The sequence below is a fragment of the Leptonychotes weddellii genome, chromosome 15 (assembly GCF_054177405.1).
Source record: "Leptonychotes weddellii isolate Sample4059 chromosome 15, ASM5417740v2, whole genome shotgun sequence".
Lineage (NCBI taxonomy): Eukaryota > Metazoa > Chordata > Mammalia > Carnivora > Phocidae > Leptonychotes > Leptonychotes weddellii.
In genome coordinates, this window is record NC_138383.1 from 47,624,559 (window position 1) to 47,647,520 (window position 22,962).

Here is a 22,962-nt window from a genome sequence, read left to right on the forward strand (position 1 = left end):
AGCCTGGTGGTGGGTATTGAGGAGGGCACATTCTGCATGGAGCACTGGGTGTTATGCACAAACAATGAATCATGGAACACTTCATCTAAAACTAATGATGTAATGTATGGGGATTAACATAAGAATAAAAAAAAATACCACAGACCTACTGGATCCAATTCTATTATTTGGAGAGAGTAAGAAGGTCTGCTTTCTATTTTTACGCGTTTTCTAATGGTTACCTATTTCTGACTTGCAAGGAGACAATAAGATTGATGAAGGCATTGTTAGTGGATCAAATATTATGAAGTTGAAGAGTAAATTTAAATCCAATTTTCTTTTACCGAGATCAAGTGAAAGAATACAGTTTTCTTCAAACAAGTAAACATGTATTAGTCTCAAGGTTAGAGGCCGTATCACTGTAAACTACTCTAGTTAAGGTAGAATCTCGAGGAAGAACTCCTTAAAGACAGATCTGTCATTTTTATGGTGACAAGGTACAGATTGAGCATAAAACTGCGGAGGAAGACCCTTTAGCCTGGCTAACGTTTATATTCTTTGGTGTTGTCAAGGTAACTGACTCGTGGATATTTTCTCATCTTTCTTCTGATCCTGTTATAAAACAGGATATCGTGGCAGATCTTTTAATTTCAAAGCTTTTGAGTCAAAGGCTCAAAAATTTTTTTTTAAATCTCAGCATTTTTGCCTTTTTATTTTTTTAAGATTTTATTTATTTGACAGAGCGAGCGAGCACATGAGCAGGGGGAGGGGCAGAGGGAGAGGGAGAAGCGGACTCCCCTGCTGAGCAGAGAGCCTGAGGCAGGGACCCCAGGATCATGACCTGAGCCCAAGGCAGACGCTTAACCACCTGAGCCACCCAGGTGCCCCACTGTTTTTGCCATTTAAAAAAACCCTACGGACTGTCGTTTCAACTTTGCTCCTAGGTACGGTTCAGTCAGCGTTTGGGGCTTACACTCTTTTCATTTTCCCATTCTGTAGAGCACTCGGACATCTGGATGGAATGAATACCATCCTTGTCTTCGGGGAACTTAGAGTCCAGTGAAATAGTTCAAGCCTTTGATACGGCGAGAAGTCATAAGGTTTCTACTTTCGTATTGTTCTTCTCTGGAGGTTGGTAGACTGGGGCTTTCAGACTTGCCTCCGTTTTGGTTAGGAAGTGAGTGCCAGTATAGAGTTACTGTCCCCTCCCCATGCCCTGTGACCTAGCAGGGTTCGGTGGCTAATCCATCCAAACCAGGTCAACCCAACCATATCAGTTGGCGGGATCTCTACCAGTCGTTCGCTTGACCAGTTTTCTTTCATCAGAGGCCAGAAAAAAAGTACAAGATGGCTGTGAGTTGTGTCCTCATAAGGCATGATGTTTGCTTGGCTTGAACTCTTTAAAATACAGTGCTGATCCGCGATGACTGAATTTGGAGCGGCATTATCAGCCTCTGTGTGTGCTGGTCAGGGCAGGGTCAAAACCTTCCAGATTCTGCTGAGCTGTCCTGAAGAGATGGAGGTATAGTGGAGGTCACCTGTTGGCCGGAAATCAGAAAGCCTTCCATGACCATCCGGTGACTTGTCTTCTCTTGGAGAATCATGAGGTGTGGCCACGTCGGACCCACCTGCCTGCCTGAACACAACCGGATGTGATGCTGAGAAGGTTGCCATTGCCCCGGACTTTTCGTACACTCCGTTAGCTTCACGTGTGCATTTTACGCGCCCGGTTCCTGTGGGTTTTTGGGAGTTTTGACCTATGTTCATTCAGACAGAGCCTTGTGGTTTTGTACCCAAGTACTGCAGAAGAGAGATGACATGAGGCGCTGAGGTGGGAAGATGGGTTATGGAAATGCCCTTGGGGGGCGCCTGGGTGGCTCAGTCGTTAAGCGTCTGCCTTCGGCTCAGGTCATGATCCTGGGGTCCTGGGATCGAGCCCCGCATCGGGCTCCCTGCTCAGCGGGGAGTCTGCTTCTCCCTCTCCCTCTGCTGCTCCCCCTGCTTGTGCTCTCTCTCCCTCTCTCTCTCTTTGTCAAATAAATAAAATCTTTTGGAAAAAAATGCTCTTGGGAATCAGAGATTAAGAAAGGGGACCAGGGAAGAGAATCAGGAATCCAAGGAGAAATGCCTGGCTGGTATACAGTGATGGAGCATCTGTTTCAGGGAGGACCTACCAGCCCATCTCACGCTCTGCCTTATTCCTGGAGGTTTTCTGTGCACCTGACTGTCGGGGCAGGAAGCATCGCCTTTCTGGGGCTGCTGTAAGGCTGGTGCGTGTGTCTGTGGCCGTGGGAGCCCGTGGCTGCAGCAGGAAGGTGGGGTCTGGACTGTGGCAACCAGGTAGCTGTTTAAAGGGTGAGGGCCCATTCAGTCCGTCAGTGGAACTCTGCAAAAATGTCAAGTATCTGCAGGATGCATTCTGATCAGTGAGTGGGCCAGGATGGCGTGAATTGATTATCAAGCAACAAGTGTTTGTTAAATGCCTTGTCTGTGCTCCTCTAATTATCCACTGGGATGGCTTCTGGCAGGGGTGGTGTGGGGTGGGCGAGGGGAACACAGTGCAAACGGCTACATGTTTGCAAAGACCGAATGTTTCCTGAAATGGAGAGGAGATTGTTAAAGGGGACTTTCCTTGTGGGTTGGAGTCAGTTTTCTTTTCCTGCTCGAATAGACCTCTCAGAAGGTCCCTTCCAGCTCTAAGATTCTATGAAACCAGGAGTCACAGCACCAAATGCTCATCGCCCACCACTGTTTGGGAATGCGCCTCCGTATGTGAAACTGGCGTGGTTTCCTGGTGATCAGATCTGTATTATCGGAGGGAGATCTTGGAGTGGGCTAACAGCTTTTTTTGTTATTTCAGCCCGAGTTGGATTCCAGAGTAGGCAGTGCTCATCCAAGAGGCGTGGGAGAACAGGGTGAGAAGTTAGTCATGCAAGACACATGTGTTTACTGCATGCCGCTCCCTGGGAGCAGCGTGCTGGGCTGTGCGCGGGGCACTGAGACCCCGTACTGGGAGGATCTTGTCCTCGCATGTGGCAGCCCCCTCCCTATCATTGCTCTTGGATGAATCTCCTGCCGTCTTGGCAGCTGTAGCTGATTCCTGTCTGCATGCCCAAGGAGACCATCAGCCCGAGAAGCCCTAGCACCAATAGTGGGGGAGAGTGGAAATGATCTTGTGGTCTAGAACCCCCCCCCAGGCATTAACCCTTTAGGGGCCATTGCGGGGACCTAGTGTAGGGGTTTCTGGTGACCAGGGGCCCTTGGGTTGGGGAGGTTGGAGCAGAAGCAGATCTTTTGGACCCAGAGACAAACGCACAAAGAGAAGGCAATGTGAAGACCCAAGGAGGACACCGTCTATGAGCCCGGGGATGACCGAGGGGACGGACTGTGGAACAGACTCTCCCTCACGGCCCTCAGAAGGAACCCACCCTGGATCTCGGACTTCTGGCCCCCGCCAGAACTGGGACACCACACAATTCTGTTGTTTTGGCCCCTAGCTGGTCGTGTTTTTCGTTGGGGCAGCCCCAGGAAACCAACACATTTCCCTGGCCCCCGGCATAACGGGCCACCAGGTGGTGTCGTGTCCTCCACGAGGCCCTGGAGAGATGCCATCTGTCCCCTCCGTTTCTGACACCTGCCTGGCCTGAGGGTAAAGTTGCACCAGCCGCAGAAAGCTAGCCTGCTTTTCCTGTTGCCTCGCCAGCCTCTTGGTGAATGCAGGGCGTGGGCTCCGGCTTAAAATAGCTCCCTGGGTCCCAGAATTCTAGTAGCTCCAAGAGAAGGAAGGGCAGAAAAGCTTTTATGTAAGCTGCAGGAAAGAGACACGTAAAGCAGTTGATTTCTAGATACTGTAGATTCTTCTTGTCACTGTGCTTGAATGTACCAGAGAGGACCGGGCTGGCGGTCACGGCCACAGCTCTGCCCCTTCCTGGTTCGGTCGTCCATGCGCATCCCCAGCATCCTCAAGTCTGGATTCCCCATCTCTACAGGAGCGGGTTAGGCTGGTTTTGAAAACCCTTTCAAGCTCTGTGTTTCCCCCCACCCGAGGGACAGACCCCGCTCGCCAGGCAGGTGGCCCCACTCTCTGCCACCACCCCCCTTCTGTCCCCGATCCCTGATGGTTGGGGTGCTCCCTCGCTCCCATGGCACACCTTGGGGGAGGTGTCGGTCCATGGTGGTTCTTTCCCCGTGATGGATCAGGGAGGACTTTTTTCTTTTTTTTTAAGATTTTATTTATTTATTTATTATTTTTATTTTTTTTTAAAGATTCATTTATTTATTTGAGAGAGAGAGTACATGAGAGGGGGGAGGGTCAGAGGGAGAAGCAGGCTCCTCGCTGAGCAGGGAGCCCAATGCGGGACTCGATCCCGGGACTCCAGGATCATGACCTGAGCCGAAGGCAGTCGCTTCACCGACTGAGCCACCCAGGCGCCCCTTTTTTTAAAGATTTTATTTATTTATTTGAGAGAGAGGGAATGAGAGAGAGAGCATGAGAGGGGTTAGGGTCAGAGGGAGAAGCAGGCTCCTCGCTGAGCAGGGATCCCAATGCGGGACTCGATCCCGGGACTCCAGGATCATGACCCGAGCCGAAGGCAGTCGCTTAACCAACTGAGCCACCCAGGCGCCCTAAAGATTTTATTTATTTATTTGACAGAGAGAGACACAGCGAGAGAGGGAGCACAAGCAGGGGGAGTGGGAGAGGGAGAAGCAGGCTTCCCGCGGAGCAGGGAGCCCGATGCGGAGCTCGATCCCAGGACCCTGGGATCATGACCTGAACTGAAGGCAGACGCTTAACGACTGAGCCACCCAGGCACCCCAGGGAGGACTTCCGTTTCCTCTTTTGACGTTTCCACGTTTTCCAGCCTCTCTTCCCGGGACCTGTACTACTCTTAGGAATAGGATAAAAATAATCCCTCTGAGATGCAGAAGCGGATGGGGGCTGCTCATTCCCCAGATCCCAGCCTGTCCTCCCGGGTTTCTCCCCTTCTGCTTTCTCAGACGCCCGTTTCCCCTGGTCCTCCCCCTTCTCCTGTGGGAGTCCTCTGTGGGATCTTGGAGCACTGCTAAGCTTTGGGGTCTCTTCCAGGGCCGAGGTGCGCAAATCGGAGCCCTGGTCTTGTTTATGTGGGGGTGAGGAGCACCCAGGGGTGCTGGGCTGTGTGCTCTCTGCCTCAAAGGGAGGAGGGTGCCAGGCTGGGAGTCAAGGAGGGACTCCTCCCTCCTTCTCTTCACCCCCCCATCCTCCCGGTCCCCAGATAAAGACTTTCAGTTGCTTTGTGCTTCTGATAGAGAAACGCGATACGTGTTAATGGGGAGGGGGGTGACTACAGGAACGGGTGCCCAGCAGACAGCAGGGGTAGAGCTTGGGAAGCAGAAGAGAACGGGCCAGGGAGCACACAGTGCTTTGGACACCAGGTCCCTGCCCTATAAAGAGTACCTGCCCCTGAACTCCAGTTCCCGTGACCAGGTGTGCAAATGCAAAATCTTCTCGGCTGGTGGACTTTAGAAGCAGAGAGGAGGCCTGAATATGGGTGGTCCTGCTGGTCCTGGTGGATTTCTCCTCTGCTCTCGGAGCATCGGCCCCACTGGGGTCACTTTTCTTTTTCTGGATCTCTCGGGCCACATTGACTCTTCGCTGCAGTTTTTAACATTGCCACCTGTTTGGGGGGAAATACCGTGCACAGTGGGGCTTGTTTTGATGGTTGCATCTTTAGAAAGAAATTTATTTTTGTTTTTATTTTCACTTGTTTATTTTTTTAATGGCCTTCCCTCCAACACCTGGAGACAAGAGAAGTGCTATTGCCGAGAGACTTCTGCCCTTCCTCGGCTGCCCCCAGGCTTGTGCTTCTTACACTGAGGTTCCTGGACCAGCAGCATCAGCACCACCTGGGGACTTACTAGAAATGCAGTTTCTCGGGCCCCACCTCAGACCTCCTGATTCAGAAACTCTGGGAGTGGGGTCCTGTGCACTGTGCTTTCACCAGCCCTCCAGGTGATGGAGAAACACTACTGTACTTTCAGCCCACCTTGAAGGCTGGCCCTGTTGGTAGCATTCTAGAATTTTCCGTAGTGGACAGGACTGGCAGGCCTCTTGGCAGAGAGGTTTTTTCCCACCCTGCTCGTGCTGGTTCTCAGAGAATCTTACTTCGTCAACTCTAAAATGCTACCCATGTCTTCCCCCATTTCATGAGCTCCTCTCTGTCCTGAATGCCCTTTCTTGATGTTGGAGATCTTGTTTTGTCTAGAATTTCCGTCTGTTTTGTAGGGTTGGTTCCTGATAAGGACCTCCCCACGGAGGGTGCCCTTTGTGCTTGGGGGGGGGGCTGGATGGTCTTCCTCGGGAATCCAGCCAGGCTTGGAAGTTGCGTTGGGCGGCCGCACCTCAAAAAAAGAATGGCTTATTTCTATTCCCCAAAATAACCATGGCTCTTTCTGACGGTTTCCTCTGTCTTGTGAAAAGCAACACTCTCCATGATTTCAAGCATTATTTATAAACGTACAGTCACACCTTTTACTGGAAAGTCTTCTAAATCGGGATTAGCGATGCAGTGCGATTGAGGTTCGCAAATGCCGAGTTTCTCGGAAACAGATCCCAAAAGTGTGTGAGTGGAAGGTACCACGTAGTGGGAAGAGAAGCTTCTGGACAGTTGAGTGGTGTGATTTTTCCATGGAGAGCTTATGGGAGTCCTCCTTGGGGTATGTTAAGAAGCCACCATTCAGCATGGTCACAGAAGAATATTCCAGGTCACAGAAGAATATACCAGAAGAACATTCCAGAAGAATATTCCAGGTCACAGAATATTCCAGAAGAAGATTCCAGGACCTAAAGGCCACAGGGCTGGTGTTGGCTGTTTATGGGGCAATGCAGTTTGGTGGTTATGTGTGGGCAGAAACAGAAGCTTACTCAAACTACCTAGTGGGGGAAAAAGAGGTATTTATTAGAAGGCTATAGGGCATCTCGTAGAAGCCCCCGCTAAAGGACAGAAATCAGGTGCTGAGCTGTTGGTCCAGTTTCTAGGACCTCGTGATGTCTTAAGCCCACTTGTTTCTCTGTTTAGTTCATACCTCTTTTTCTCTGCAGACTTGCTTTTTTTTCTTTAGCAGCTATTTAGCAGAAACTGGCCTCTGATGGTCGATGATGTCCTTCCAAGTCCTGCTCTGTGCCTCACTTGCTGGTGCAAACAGTAGGGGCCAAATAAGCACGCTCCAGATGTGGGTCTGCAAGAAAGAACTCTGGCGTTTGGATCCTTCTTAGAGAAGGGTCTCGATTAGAGTACACTCGCCACACTCGCCCCCAAGTAGTTCTGTTTTTTATTTTTTATTTTTTTATTTTATTTATTTATTTATTTTTTAAAAGATTTTATTTATTTATTTGAGAGAGAGAGAGAGAAACAGCATGAGAGGGGATAGGGTCAGAGGGAGAAGCAGGCTCCCCGCTGAGCCAGGAGCCCAATGTGGGACTCGATCCCAGGACTCCGGGATCATGACCCGAGCCAAAGGCAGTCGCTTAACCGACTGAGCCACGCAGGCGCCCAGTAGTTCTGTTTTTTAAAAATGATGTTTTAAGGGGCGCCTGGGTGGCTCAGTCGTTAAGCGTCTGCCTTCGGCTCAGGTCATGATCCCAGGGTCCTGGGAGCAAGCCCCTCATTGGGCTCCATGCTCGGCGGGAAGCCTGCTTCTCCCTCTGCCACTCCCCCTGCTTGTGTTCCCTCTCTCACTGTGTCTCTCTCTGTCAAATAAATAAAATCTTTTTTGAAAAATGATGTTTTAGGATTCTGATGGTCATTTTTTATAGAGTCTAGTCAGTCTTTAGCTTTTTTGATTCCTCCCTTTTGAGGTCACACTTAGAAAGGCCTTTGCCAGCGAAAAGAGGGGAATATGTCCTTCTAGTACTCTCGTGGACTCTTTTATCCCTCCTTACAATTTTTAAGCCAGAAAAAACTGAAATTCAGAAAATGTGTGAGGAATGGATCGACTTTAATATTTTTCAGATCGTTGGCCTCATGTTCTCCCAGCATTTATTCACCGGTTCAGCCTTTCACTGTTGCCCTGAAAAGCCCCCCTTGACCATATGCTAACCTAGTCTGCTCGGGTCTGTTCCTTGTTTTTCTTTTCCTATTTGTCTTTGAGTTTATTCCTGCACCAACACGACACAGTGTTGTCTCTCTTTCGTGGGAAATTATCGTGTACTTGGTAAAGCATTCAAATGGGGTATGCTGTAAAAATATAGTCGTCTTCCTTTGGTTTGACTTTTATTTATTTATTTTAGAAAGAGTGAGTGAGCTCAAGCTGGGGGAGGGGCAGAGGGAGAGGGAGGATCTCGAGCGGACTCCCCACTGAGTGCAGAGCCCGATGCAGGGCTCGATCCCAGGACCCCGAGATCATGACCTGAGCTGAAACCAAGAGTCAGACGTTTCACCGACTGAGCCACCTGGGTGCCCCACTTTGATTTTTAAGAACCAGCATCAGATGCTTCTTGTGTATTCTTCCGGTGATTTTCTGTGCATCTACATTTGACTTACGCACTTTCTAAAATGCATCTGAGAACCTTTTGTACACTGATGACTTAGCAGTGTGTGTTGGACATGCCCTCCACATCAGCACTCCCAGATCCCCAGTGGAATCCCATCCTGCCAACACAGCGTGTGCCCCCTGGGCATTTACAGCGTTTCTCTGGAGATTCCCCCCTCTAACAAAAGATGCCCCCAACCACCTCTTTACACTTACATCATTGCACACCTAAAACTGTCATTAGGTCGGAGGGTCTGTGTGTTTGGGATTTTGATCACAATCTCCTGCTGCTTTTCCAAGACATTCCCCAACCTGTTTTTCCAGATCCTTCCAGATAATGAGGGGTTATCAGTCTGATGTTATACGTCCAGTGAGTAAGAAAATAGCGTCTTGTCATCTTAGGTTGGATTCCTCCAACTTTGAGGGAGAATGAACATCTTTTCCTCTTGGTTATTTGTAAATGCATTTCTTTAAACCACCCGTATATGTTGCCTTTTAGATTGGACTGCTCGTGTAATTTGTAATTCATGCTATGTGAAGGGACTCCGTGCTCTGTCTCTTCTCTCTGGTCTGTCTTTCCATCAGCCTGTTTCTCTTTTTATCTACGTGCACACACTCATTTTTAAAAAGCAGCCTTTGGCCATATAACCTAACCAAACTCAGTTCTCACGGTCTTACTTTGACCCGAGTCAGTGATTCATTCATCAAACACCAACTGCTTACTGTACGCGGTACCCGGGAGACAGGGGTGCATTGATTTGACACAGCCCCAGAGTCTTCAGGAGCCAGCTCTGGGAATCTGTATTTTTACCAAGTAGTCCCAGTGATCCTGATGAGTAACCAAGTTTGGGAAACAAGATCGGAGCTTTGGCAGGTACCTATGCTTAGGTCCTGGATCCCGAGGGTCCAGGCTTTGGTTTTGACAAAGTCTCTTTCTTGGGACCCACCTACGTTTTCTCCCCCGTAAGATGGGGGGTCATAATATCCGTGAGCAGCCACCACCTGGTGGCTCATGACAAGACACTTGTTCCTACGTTGTGATCAACGCTCATTACCCCTCAACCCAAGTTCAGGGATTCCTGGTGTGTTGGCCTGGATCTGTACTCTGTGTAAGGAGCTTGGTACACCAGGGATCCTAAAGGGTTTGAAGGACAGGCTCAGAGAGTTCCAGGCGCTCCACTCCCCATGTCCCCACTAGAATTCCTCTGGCCACTGCTGGTCCTGCCTTTGGCTACCTCTTTATCCCATTGGCATCACCAGCCTCTGTGAACCGGCTGTAAAGACCTGTGCCCTGCCTGGATCTGAGGCTTGCTGAAAGGATCCTTGGAACTGCTGGTAGACCACCACGAGTGATGTTTCCCCGGTTAACTGAGGGACACCCCTACGGCTCAGAAATGCTAAAGAAGGCATTCTAGGACCCTCTTCCCCCGCAGCACCAGAGAGGGGGCCCTTCCCTCCCTCTCCCTTTGGGGGATGTGTTCTAAGGGGTGGACTTGGGATTTCGGGGTCTCTGACACCAATTCCTGAGCTTCTAGGCACATAACAGCAGCTCTGGGCTGAGGGGTGTTTCAAGCACCTGGGACAGGTGTGCAGTCCAGTTCTTTCTCTTTCCAGAACAGCAGAGTCCTGGTGTCACCCCTTCCTCAGAGCAGGAGGGCTCTCAGTGCTTGGGGCGGGGTGGGGGGGGGCAGTCTGGGGGCTGTCAGGGTTATGTGTGTGCTGCCCGTGACTCTTAGACCTTGGGAATTGGGGGCTATTAGGTAGCACCTCCCCACCTCTGCTCCCACGCCCCCAGGCTTGACTCCTGCCTTGCAGTTCTGACTGGAGCTCGGGATGCAGACCCTGGGGTCCAGCAACCACGGTGAAGTCTTCCCATGCTACCTGAAAGTAGAGGTGTCGCCCAGGCTCAGTAGCCCTCCTGCTGGTAGATCAGACCTAGGGGAGCCCACAGAACGTAGTTCTGCTGCTGACGGCCTGCAGATGGCTGTTTGCAAAAAGCCTGTGTCCCTGTTTGCTGAGAGGCTCCCTGCTCTGTCCCTGCCGCTGGGGATCCAAGCTGTGTGAACAGGGCTGGGGGTGGTAACGGAAACGCCCCCCCCCCCTTGGGAGGTGGATCTGCATAAAGCTTCCCAAGCGAGAATCTCTTCCGTCAAGCTGTCCATCCTGGGTGTCACTTCACGGTTCAGAAATTGTCTCTCTCAGCCCATGGGGTCTGAAACCAACACGGAGGGATCTGGTTCTAGAGCTGAGGGCAGGGGCAAGGCTCATCACCTGGCTACCCCCTTCCCTGAGCCTTCCTGGGTGAGACATCCCTGGATCCCACCGGTGTCTCAGCTCTCAGGGGTGGTGGTGGTGGTGTCATCCTCATCCTGGCCCCACTCAGGCCACGCTCCCCAGTCCTGCCGCTCCTTCTAGAGGGAGCTCTTGAAGGGCCCACGCTTGTCTCCGTCTCTGGAGGACTGACAGGGTGGACGGGAGAGGCAGCATTCACAGATGACGCATCTAGGGCGCCAGACGTGCTGAGGGGATGCGTGGTGGCTGAGTGCAGGAAGCCTGCTCAGACGCAGGGCCTGGTACAGTGGCCACCATTGGATCATGCTGCTTCTCTGCTTCAGACCCTGCAGTGGCTGCCCCGCACATCGCTGGGCCGCACCCCCAGAGCGGCTGATTCCCGAGGACTTGCATTTCTAGTGATGCTGGTGCTGCTGGTCCAGGACCCCACGGTGAGAGATCCCTCCCACGTTCTATCAGCACTGGGCTGTGTGATCTGGCACTTGCGATGGAGAGACACTCCTAAGACGGGCTGATAAAAGGCATCGTGGCTTCCCCCTGTTCTGTCGGCGCACACATTTTGGGGGTGGGGGGGACGTCAGTACCACGGCGTGAGCCACCCCGTGGCGAGGAACTTTGGCCCCTGCCCGCATCCATGTGAGTGAGGCGTCTTGGAAATGGCTCCTCCAGCCCCACTCAAGCCTTCAGATTGAGATGCAGCCCCAGCTAAGACCCTGACTGTGACCTCATGGGAGAGCCTGAGTCGGGACCACCCCACTGAGCCCCTCCTGGATTCCTGACCCGCTGCAACTGTGTGACATCATAAATGCTGTTCATTCAGGCTGCTGAGTTTGGGGTGATTTCCGATGCAGCAAGAGATACTTAGTGTCTCTTCCGAACTGGACTCAAATGTGCCTTTCTCGGGGAGGCCTTTCTCGGCCACCCTTTCTAAAATTACATCCCTTTCGAATACTATTTTGTATTCCCCTTCTCTACTTTATTCTTTGGCATGTACCTCCGTCTAACCTTACCTGCTTTTCTTAACTTATTCACCTTTCTCCTGGTGTGACTCCCTCCCTCCACTCCCATCAGATATTTTTTAAATTTTCATTCGTGGAAAATTTTGTGTGTTGATATTGCCAAACGAGACAGAATTGCATCATGCCTGTAAGCTGAGGGAGGAGGGTCTTCGATCCGTTCTATTTCTTGTAGTGCCCATAGGGCGCAGAACACTGCCAGACGCAGAGTAGGCCTTCAAGTGTAGCCCTGTTAATATTTGATAATAGGATTTATTACATTATATCAAATATTTACCATGTCGTAAATATTTCTGATATTTATGTGAAATTAATATAGTAATACTTGTGATTTTGAGGATGATTCTCACACAGAGAGTGGTGTATAGACTAAAACAGCGCTGTTTTGCGGCAGCTCCTGGAGCCCCAGCACAGAACTGGGGGTGTTGGTGTTGCTGGCACGGGGTGGGGGTGGGGCCCTGCTGACAGATTGAGTCACAGCTTTTCAGCTTCTCACCGAGGCCTCAGCTTCTTCCTTTAGAAAATGGAAATGGGGGGGCGCCTGGGTAGCTCAGTCGGCGAAGCGTCTGCCTTTGGCTCAGGTCATAATCCCGGGGTCCTGGGATTGAGCCCTGCATCGGGCTCCCTGCTCAGCGGGGAGCCTGCTTCTCCCTCTCCCTCTGCCCTTCCCCACAGCTCATGCTCTCCCTCTCAAATAAATAAATAAGATCTTAAAAGGAAATGGAAATGATAGCACCCATTTCTTAGTGATTTGGGGACCACTGAAGGAGATGCCCAGTGTGGAGGTGCTTGGGGTAGACCAGGCAAGAATGGATGTTCAAAGAGCAGTGGTTCATTTCCTGCGGAGAATCTGTGGTCGGAGATCAGGTTTCATTTAATTGTAAGACTGGGCTGGGAATGTCCTGCTGCCAGAGACCCCTAATTGCTGTGATTGCAAAGCCCAGGGGCAGAGGAAACACTGGGATATGGGAGGGAACCAGAGCGTCTGCTGCCGAGTTCCCCAAGGGAGAGATGAGCAGGACCTTCCGGGCCCTGACCTGGGCTCTGTGGGGTGTTGCATCTTCCCTTGGTGGAGGCCGGCCTGATTACAGAGTTTGCATCTGCAGGCCTACGCAGGACCAAGGCACAGGGGGTGGGGGTGTCTCCTGATTCTCCTGGGACCCGCCTTCCTGGTTGGGGTGCGGGACGTGGCCAAGGAGAGCAGGGCAGCCCCGGGTGACGGGGGGGGGGACTAGCTTCCAGGACAGGAGGGGCGGGGGCTGGAGAAGGGAGCAGCAGGGCTGCTATCGGGCTAGGAAAAGCTGAGCACAGCCTAGCAGCCCCTCCCGGTGAGGAAAATAGGGGGGCGGGGAGGTAGGAGAGAAGCCACAGTTGGGGCCACCCCCAAACAAGGGAAAGGAAGAGACAGGAAGTAGCGGAGAGGAGAGAGATGAAGAGGCACAATTAGAAAGATTAGAAGGAAGAATCTTTTTTAGCAGGTAAGGAGGAAGGGACTGCAGGAATCTCAGAGGAATCTCAGAGCCGGGACCCAAAAGGGCCCAATTCCTCCTGAGCTGGTACCTCTGGTAATTTCACCTGGTAGCCACTGGGGGCAGCAGAGAGCCACCGCACAGCGAAGGATGCAGACCAGTCAAGAACGGGGAGTCCGTGGCGGGGGGCACAGCAGGGAGTAGGAGGTGGTGGGTGGGTGGGGGGTCAGGGCAGGACAGGGAGGGGCAGGGTTGACACATTGCCCAAGGCAAATCACCAGGACCAGTGGCAGAGATCCAGGGGATCCCTGTGGCTTTCCCACTGGAAGCCGCTATTTCTAATGTAAGCAAGATGTAGTCTTAACAAGGGCAATAAAGTCCAGAAGTAATGGTGTAAACGGTTGATAACTGCTGTCTCACTTCCTGGTTTATTATTAGCATTATTATCATGATCATTATTATTTTAAGGAGGGGCCGTCTGTGCTTTGAATCCCAGGCTTACATCTCTGTCCGCCTTTCCTCTATACTTTCTCCGAGAGTTTTATTCTCCATGGCAGTCATTGTCGTCCACTGATGGGGAAATTAAAAATCTCTGGCCCAGAGCGTCGATGGCTAGGAGAGCAACCTCCCTGGGCCGGTTGATCTGTGTGTGTGTGGTTTTTCTGGTTTCAGTCGAAGAGGTCCGAACGAGTTAGGGTTGCCATTGGGGGGAAAATGTGTTTTTCGTGGATTGAGTTGGATGGGCAGTCTCTCCAAGAACACGTCTCACTTACGCTCTGACCTCACCAAGCCGCCCCCCCCGCTCCCGCCTTTGGGGCATGCCTGGTAACGCCTCTGGTAGAAGGAGTCTGGGTGTTTCTGGAACCACCTGAAACCCCAGGGTTAGAACCCAGGGTCCGTCAGGCCCCAAGCTGCTGTTTCAGCTTTGCTTGGTCAAGGAGCCTGGCGTGCTGTAAACAGATTAGGGAATCTTTTATTGGAAAAAGCCTAGAAATGGCTTCCTCCCCATGGGTGGTATGGTCATCTTGGGTGATGTTTCCTGCTGCTGGTGAGGTCACTCAGCCAGAGTCCCCGTGGCTCGCTCCAGATGTCCACCCGGCCTGGCCCGGCTGCCTTCCTGCCTCAGGCTTGCGATGGCCCTGTGTTTTGGGTTGGCCTTGTGTTTTGGGTTGGCCGGGGTTGGCCAGGATGAGGAGGTGGGCTGGGCTGACTCCTTCAGGCCGTTTGCTTGCCCTGATGAAGTATGGCCCGAGAGTTGTGGTTCTTGTGGGAGGGAGGGGCTCCAGCTTCTGGGGGGGGCCTGTAAGTGACCCTGGCCAGCCAGTGCAACAGAAGGGGCCTTCTTGACTGCAAGCCTGCATCTCCCTGTGATTTCGGACCCTCGTCCTGCAGCCCCCTGGGCTCACGATGCCACACTGGCTCTCTTACTCTGTCATTAGGATTCACAGTGGGGAGGTGAAGGGGCCCTACAGGGACAGCTGAGCCACGCCACTGTTCGCATCCTGTGAGTCACCTCCCCCTGCAGCCCTCCGGGGTTACTCCATCTGCTGCCAGGAGTCACTGTGGTGTTCTTTTCTTAAGACCCACGAGTGCAGCTCCCGCCCACATAGAATTCGGTTTCATCTGGGCTGAGAAGAGCTGGTGGTCCCTCATAGACCCCATGTATCCGCAGCCCAGCTGACCTTGGAGCCCAACCTCGCAGGCGTTTGCTGCCCTGCTCCCAGCCGAAGGTCCCAGGCTCCGACGGGGCAGAACTTTGAAATCAGGTCGGTGGCTTCAGCCACCAAAGGGGTGGAGGCAGCAACACAGAGTGGACGTTTCCCTGGGGACCTTTCCCGTGTGTAGGAGAATGGGGCTGTTTGTCCCTGAAGACTGGAGGGGGATTGGTGGGCTTTTTACCCTCCCCCCGCCCCCGTGTTGACCAGCTATTGGATGGGCAGCACTCCCCGCCCCCCACCCCAGGCAGAGCCTTGGGCAGCTAGCTCCCTTTGGCCACAGGCAGTGCACCCCGAGAGGGACTCAGCTGGGAGCCTCTGCAGCTGGAGACATCCTGGCATGACTCTAGAAAGTTGGGGCATTTGACAGCAGGGGAGAAACGCAGTCTGGGAAGGCTGCATGGTGGAAGAGGCCTTTTGGTTCAGACTTGACTAATGAATAAGATTCTGCCATCCAGGGATGGTGGTGGGGCCGAGGGAGTGACTATAGCAAAGACATGTTCTGAGACCAGCAAATGTGCTGGAGTGAAGTGAGTGGGAGGGCAGTCTGGACAGATGCAGGGGCTATGAGGTTTGGATGTTATTCTGTGTGCTGGGTCGGGAAGGAGCCAGCAAAGGATTGTCCCTGTGTGTGTGTGACCTGTAGGGAGAGCAGGGCTCTGGGGTGAGCCTGCCGGTTCCTCCTCCCACCGGAAGCCACTGAGCCTGCTCTTCTGGTCACTCCTGGAGTCCTAAGACCACCGATCAAAGCTGGAGGGCCAGAGTGTTGGGGCCAAAAAGACCAGTGAGCCCAAGCCTGTCATTTCGGATGAAGAATCAGAGGACCAGAGACGCCGTGTGAGTTGCCCAAGGCTGCACAGCAGATGACAGGCAGAGCTGAGGCAGGAACCCAGTTCTCTTGAGTCCTAATTGAGAGAGGCCATTGAAAAGTTGTGCTTATTTTTGTTTTCTGAGTATCTGAGACCATCGAGATTTTAGTAATAGAATTTTTGATTAAATAATGTTATGTCCACGTAATGGACTCACTAAAAATAACTTTATGTGGGCGTTTGGCACAAATACAGTGATTGCCTTGAGTGGATACCATTATCGATCTTTTTTTTTTTTTTTTAAGATTTTATTTATTTGACACAGAGGGACACAGCGAGAGAGGGAACACAAGCAGGGGGAGTGGCAGAGGGAGAAGCAGGCTTCCCGCCGAGCAGGGAGCCCGATGTGGGGCTTGATCCCAGGACCCTGGGATCATGACCAGAGCCGAAGGCAGATGCTTAACGACTGAGCCACCCAGGCGCCCCTGTCGATCACCTCTTACAGAGGGAGAAACTAAGGGAGCAGGAAGACAGGTGGCTTGGCTGAGGTTCCGCGGGTGGGAAGAGGCAGAACTGGGATTCTAACCCAGGAGGTCTGGCTCCAGGATCACCGCTGTTCAGGGGTGCTAACCACGTGCGTTCCAGCCGCCTTAAGGGGTTTCGAAAGATAAAAAAGTCGATACGTGAAAAGAAAGTACAGTATGATTTTGTTTTATTTTAAAGATGTATACGTGCCTCGAAAATATATCGCTGAAGATACCGAAGTGTTGATAGTGAAGACTTCTGAGCTGTGGGACTATGGATGCTACCGTTCCTTCCTTCCTCCCTTTTAAAGATTTTATTTATTTATTTGAGCGAAAGGGAGAGTGAGAGAGAGAGTGAGAGCACACACTCACGAGCAGGGGTAGAGGGAGAGGGAGAAGCAGGCTCCCCGCTGAGCAAGGATCCCGATGTGGGGCTCGATCTCAGGACCCCAGGACCAAGACCTGAGCCGAAGGCAGACACTTAACCGACTGAGCCACCTGGCGCCCCAGATGCAGCTCTTTTCTCTGTGTCTTTCTACATTGTCAAATTGTATAGAGTGCAAAAGGGATCGTTTTTATCACCGGATAACTTTATGAGAAGTCTCTGCTCGCAGGGATGACATGGCTAATACCGCGTTCGGGGGCGAGCACACGGCTGCAGGTATTAGTTTTTTTTCCCTGGCTGGCCGGTGTGGCTGGGCATCTGGGGAGGGAGAAGCGGCCAGTCTGATGCAGCGGTTGTAATTCAGACAAGACGTGGGCCTCTAGAGCCAGGAAGGACTTGGGAAATCACCCTCATTTGACAGAGGGCCCCCCACCCCCCTTGTCTCTGTATAGACCCCAGGCCAGGGCTCTTTCCTCTGGCTTGGGGGTTTCAGGTGACAGTGGGCATGTGGGAGAAATGGCCAGGTGGCAGCTGGGGGTTCAAGGGCACGGGACAGACGTGGAGGTGTGTGAGTTGGCAGCCTTGGGGGATTGGAGGGGGTGATGGGGGACGTTTCCAAGGATCCCAGCCCCAAGGCCACCTCCTCCTGCTCTCAGCTGTATGGAGAAGGGTCCCAGTAAAGAGAAACCGTGTAGTCACAGGGTGGGGGGGGGTGATGTGGGGGCCGAAAGCCATCTCCTGCTTCCCGGGGGTTGGGCATGAAGGTGGCCGGCCAGGTCTCTACGTTTCCCGGTTCTGCGCTATGAGCATCTCCAAGTGATTGTGTTTCTTTCTTTGACCAGAGACCACCTGGGAACGTCCGGGCAGTTCTCCTGGGATTCCAGCCAGCCCTGGCCCTCACAGGAGCTCTCTTCCTCCAACAGGTACTGTCTACTCTCTACGTCAGGGCGACCGGGAGGGACCACACACCCACCTTCCCTGGAAAGGCCAAGACTCTGGGTTCTGGGGTCTGGAACGTGGCTGGGGATCTGGCCAAACCCAGGCAGGGAGCAGTTTAAAGGACCAGGAAGGTGGGCTCTCCCTGGCAGTGTGGGCAGCAACCTGATGGCTCACCCTCAACTCCCTTCAGGTGCTTACGGAGGGAAGACGGCCGGGTGAGGTGAGGCCTCAGGGCCGTAACCTGTCTGCTGGTGTGGGTACCCAAAGTGGGGGCAGAACTGCTCTGCACAGTTCCGGAATGCATCAGAGAGTAGAGTCAAAGGAGGCAGATTTTTATGGGGCAGCTTTCGAGTAGAATGTTCTAGAAGGCACTTGGGATTTGTTGTCAGGGCGTGAGTTCTCCGTCTGCAAAGGCAATCAAGTGGAGGTGGTTGAGGTCGACATTCCTATCCTAGGTGGGGGTTTTATTCTGAGACCCCAGGAGGCAGGTTGATGTAGAGCCCTCACCCATCGGTCCAGATCCCAGCCCTCAGAGTGCACCCCCCGTTGGTTATGGCTCTCCCACACTAGACTGCACGCTCCCTGAGGGTGGACACTTCCTCTCCCCCTGACTTCTGTGGAATCCTCAGTCCCCAGACATGGGCTGGCTTCAGTGTGGAGGGAACTCACGAATGTCTCCACAATCGCAGGGGGCGTGAACTCGATTTGTTGGTTTTCGGACTTTCCGCATCAGCCGGGCAGCAAAGCCCGGAAGTCGTAGTTCTGGTGGTGGCCTGGAATTTGCATGTTGGCGGCCTGGTGTAGCTGGACTGAGGCGGGGAGGCACACGGGAGGGGAGGGGTGGGGAGGGGAGGGGAGAAGCAGCAGCTTACGTGGAGGGCGGTGAGGGCCTGCACAACCTTCACGCGGCCCCAAATCATCGGAGGTCTACGGAGCTTACCTAACCCATCCCAGGTGACCAAGGGAAGAGCTAAAATGATGACCGAGTGAGGGGCAGGGTGAATGCATGAGCACATGTGTGCAGACAGGCGTAGGAAGGACAAGCAGCTTTTAACCCTTGGATTAGAGGAAGGGTCTCGGGTGCAGAGAGTGGGCTGCCTTTCATCGAGAAGAGTCTTTAGACATTCTCTACCACTGATACATTGAGAACCCAACGTGTATTATGTGGTCCATATAATATAAAGCTATATGATCCAAGTATATGATTTTGGGAAATGAGAATTGCCAGAGCAGAAGAATTCAAAAAGCAACATAGTAGGAAAATAGAGAAACAGAGCTCTGGAGAATCAATCAGCTGAGGCACGGGAGAGGGGGCGAGCAGGTGTTCCAGGCTTTTTAAGTGTTTTTATTTACATCTTACGTGTGTGTGTGTATTTTTTTTACTTAAATTTAAAAAAAAAGAATTCAAACAGAGAGGAACCCTCTTGGGAGGGAGGGAAACGGGGCATTTGCTCGTGATGCCCTAGGGACGGGGTGAGCCCTGCATCGCGAGAACCGAGCCCATTCAGCCTTCCTACCTGTTGTACGGACGACAGGCCGTTCCCCCAGAATGGGGGCTGGCAGGAGCTGGTTCTGGGCTAGTGGGACAGGTTCCCGCCTTCACCTGAGCAGCACAACTGGATGCCTGTCCACGGAGCACTGAGCTGGGTGCTGGGGCTCTGAGGGGAGCTGAGAAGGGCGGGGAGATGGGCGGAGAGGGTCAGACCCACTGACGAGGATTGTCAAGCGGGCCAAGGCGTTGGGCCAAGGCGTTGGACCGAGCATGTGGCCACCGACCTGCCCTCCTCTGCCCCCAGCCATGGGGGGGCTGGGACACCTGTTCCCAAGTCCGCGGGTACCTAGGTCTGTCAAGTTCTCTGCCCAAAAGGGCCTTGTAGCCTCGTGCAGTTGGAAGTTCTGCCTACCCTTCGGCCCTTGGGAGATGCAGCAGACACATCAGCATTCTGATGAAGACCCCGTTTGATTCCGTGCTTCCTTCCCTTCCTTTTGTTGGTCGGCAACATCCGTACGTACTAGTTAGGTTTTCTGCCCCGGTGCAGTGGTTCTCACTCCTGGGGGTGATTTTGCCAGGGATGCATTGCCCCGGACAGCTTACCCCCCCCCCCACAAAGGGTTATCCAGCCCCATGTGGGGGTGGTGCCAGAGTTGAGGAGCTCCGTCCCAGGGTGACTCAGTACGTCCGTTCAGCACCGTTCAGGGGACGGGTGACAGACCGCGTGGCCCATCGAAACGAGAAGCAGCAACATAATCCACAGAAGCCTCGTTCCCTGGCTCAGACACCCACCTTTCGTGGGTTCCGTGGAAGTCAGATGCATCCCACAGTCAGCATGTACCCCTCATTCAAGGAGAGGCCTCTTTGTTTTCTTCCCCCATGACACTGAACATCAGGGTGCCTCTCCCGGTCGTGGCTTCTTAGATTGAGATTTAGAAATGACGGCTGGTCAGACTCGGGCGTCGGGCACCCCGCACCTTCTCGCCAGGCCTCGATTGGCCCATTTACACAGCGCGAGGGCCTGGAGAAAGGCCGTGGCTCAGGTCCTGTCCAGCCGTCTGCGGATCACGGTTCTGGATTCTCTCCACCCCGGGCCACGGACACGCTTTGTGTCCACGCTCGGGGATGGGAGGGAAGAAACCTTATCCATGAGGCTGTAGGAGCCTCCGTGATGTTTTGACGTCTTCTTTTCTAGCTTTTGAACAAAACTTCTCTGGAGAATGAAATAGGAGGCACAGGGGCAGTTCCCTCTACGGGGAGCACTAGGTTTTTTCCAGATACTCTCTCATTCAGTTTTGCAGGCAGCTTTCAGGAGATTGAAAGACTCGGTGGGGACATGAGGTTGCTGGGGCTTAACTGTCCCCCCCGACCCCATGATCCTGGGGTTGTTGACTCCCCTCCTGGGGACCGCTCTGAGCCCCCAATCTCAGCCCCTTTTGTTGTACTGGGGCTTCTGCAAATGCAGCAGTGGTGGGGTTTCAAGCCTTTCCTTCAAAGGCTATGCTGGATGCTGTTCTCGGTGCCTGGGATCGCACCCCAGACAAGCCACACCTGTGTTTGGAACTGCTCCCAGGAACCCACATTCTAGCAGGGGACTTGGGCAAACAAGCAAACGTGAAATATGTCAGATTGTCCTTGCAAGGCATTAAAGTCGGACCGAGTGGGACTGGGGAGTCAGGGACGGCCCCAGTGAAGAGCAGATGGGTATGTGTGGAGGGCGGTGGTGAAGTATTCTGGGCCAGGGAGCGGCCAGTGCAAAGGCCCTGGGGCAGGAGTGACGTTGGCATGGCCATTGTGGCTGGAGGGTGGGTGGGGGGCGAGGGGGAGAGCAGTCAGCAGGGACAGAACCTGCTGGGTCCCCCAAGCTACAGGAAGGTGGTGGGATTTCATCCTGAGCTCGGTGGTTGGAAGTGAGGGTAAGAGTGACTTGCAGTGGAGGTGTCTTGTCTTCATGAGATGCTGCCTTCTTGAAGCAGCCGGGCACTACTTGGCTGAGTCAGGATTGTTCTCGGTTAAGCAGCGACGGGCATTACGGTGGGGTTGGGGGTGGGGGGGTAGGGGGTGAGAGCAGCATGGAAAACTCCACCTCATTCATTGACCACAGACACCCCGTATGGTCCTTTCTGAAGAAGAACGTGGAAAAGCAGGTCAGGAAGAATCTCTGCAGGAACCCCAAAGGAACCCGGCCAAGGTCAGCTCAGGCAGCCTCCCCTTCGTGGAGGCAGAAGGCTGAAGAAGTCCACGGGGCTGCTTTACTCCTGAGTTGTAGCTTGTGGAGACGGTTTGAACAACCACCTGTGGACAGTGGCTGTTTTTAATTCTTAGTGCAGGTTGGTCGGAAGCATAGCCCAGCCAGGTTACCAGCTGGAGAGCGAGATCTGGGAACACGCCCAGTGCCCCCCACAAAGGGGATTCCGCTCTTTGAATGCTGGGTGCTGTTTAAGGGTCAGCACTGGGCTGGGGACTTTTCCTCCTCTTTCTCCTTTAAGACCACCAGCGTCGGGAGCTGTGTTTATCCCATAAGCTTGACTAGAGGCGTTTCACGCCAGGTCTTCTGGGTGAGGTCCGCGTAACCCAAACAGAACAGCAAAGGCTCTCTTCAGTAACTGCTGCGAATATTAAAAATGATCCTTGGGCTGGTTTAATATGCAGTGCGGACGCAATGATTTATGGGCAGAGTGAAAAACAAGCTTCTGGGAGTTTCGTGGATGCGTCACTGGGTAAAACGAAGGACACTGCAGAGCAGTGTGGTCCAGTAGAACTTTCTGGGATAACAGAAATGTGCCGTATCTACACTGTCCACGGTGGTCACATGAGGCGCATGGCTAATGGACGTGTGAAATGTGTCCAGCGCAGCCGAGGAACTGAATTCTTAACTTAATTTTACTTTATTTAATACATGTATTTTTTTATTTTGGAGTAATTTTAGGTTTACAGAGGAATTACGAAGCCGGTACAGAGAGTTCTTATAGACCCTCGCCTCAGTTTCCCCGACGGTTAATATCCTACATTAACTGGGGTGTGCTTGTCAAAAGTAAGAAACGAACGTTGTGTGTCACCGTTAATTAAATTTTATGTGGATGTCACCAGTTTTTCCGCTAATGTCCTCTTTCTGTTCGGGGATCCAATCCTGGGTACCACATGGCATTTATATTTTATTCAAATGTAATTGCTTAGAGGGGCTCCTGGGTGGCTCAGTCGGTTAAGCATCCGACTCTTGATTTCAGCTCAAGTCATGATCTCAGGGTCATGAGATTGCATCCTGCTTTGAGCTCCATCCTCAGCTCAGAGTCTCCTTAAGATTCTCTCCCTCTTGGGGCACCTGGGTGGCTCAGTCATTAAGCGTCTGCCTTCGGCTCAGGTCATGATCCCAGGGTCCTGGGATCGAGCCCCGCGTCGGGCTCCCTGCTCGGCGGGGAGCCTGCTTCTCCCCCTCACTCTCCCACTCTCTCAAATAAATAAAATCTTTAGGAAAAAAAAAATCTTTAAAATACGTAAATAAATGTAATTGGGTAGGATTTAAATAGCTACCTCTGCCTAGTGCCTCAGTTATCAGCCGGGCCAGGTGTGGAGAGTGAATTCCTTTCTGAGCTTCCGGGACTGGGATGTGCATTGAGCGTTCGTTTGTGTGTTTCTTTTTTTTTTTTTTTTAAAGATTTTATTTATTTATTTGAGACAGAGAGAATGAGAGACAGAGAGCATGAGAGGGAGGAGGGTCAGAGGGAGAAGCAGACTCCCCGCCGAGCAGGGAGCCCGATGCGGGACTCGATCCCGGGACTCCAGGATCATGACCTGAGCCGAAGGCAGTCGCTCAACCAACTGAGCCACCCA

General features: G+C 52.7%; 1 protein-coding gene across 1 annotated transcript in view; it reads left to right on the forward strand.

Annotated features, from left to right (window-relative positions):
• Positions 1-22,962, forward strand: part of GAS7 (growth arrest specific 7) — a 188,603-nt gene that overhangs the window by 118,377 nt on the left and 47,264 nt on the right. Inside the window, exon 3 of the mRNA XM_081806008.1 lies at positions 17,543-17,623. Within this exon, the coding sequence (XP_081662134.1) occupies positions 17,543-17,623 (81 nt within the window). The remainder of the gene's footprint in view (positions 1-17,542; positions 17,624-22,962) is intronic.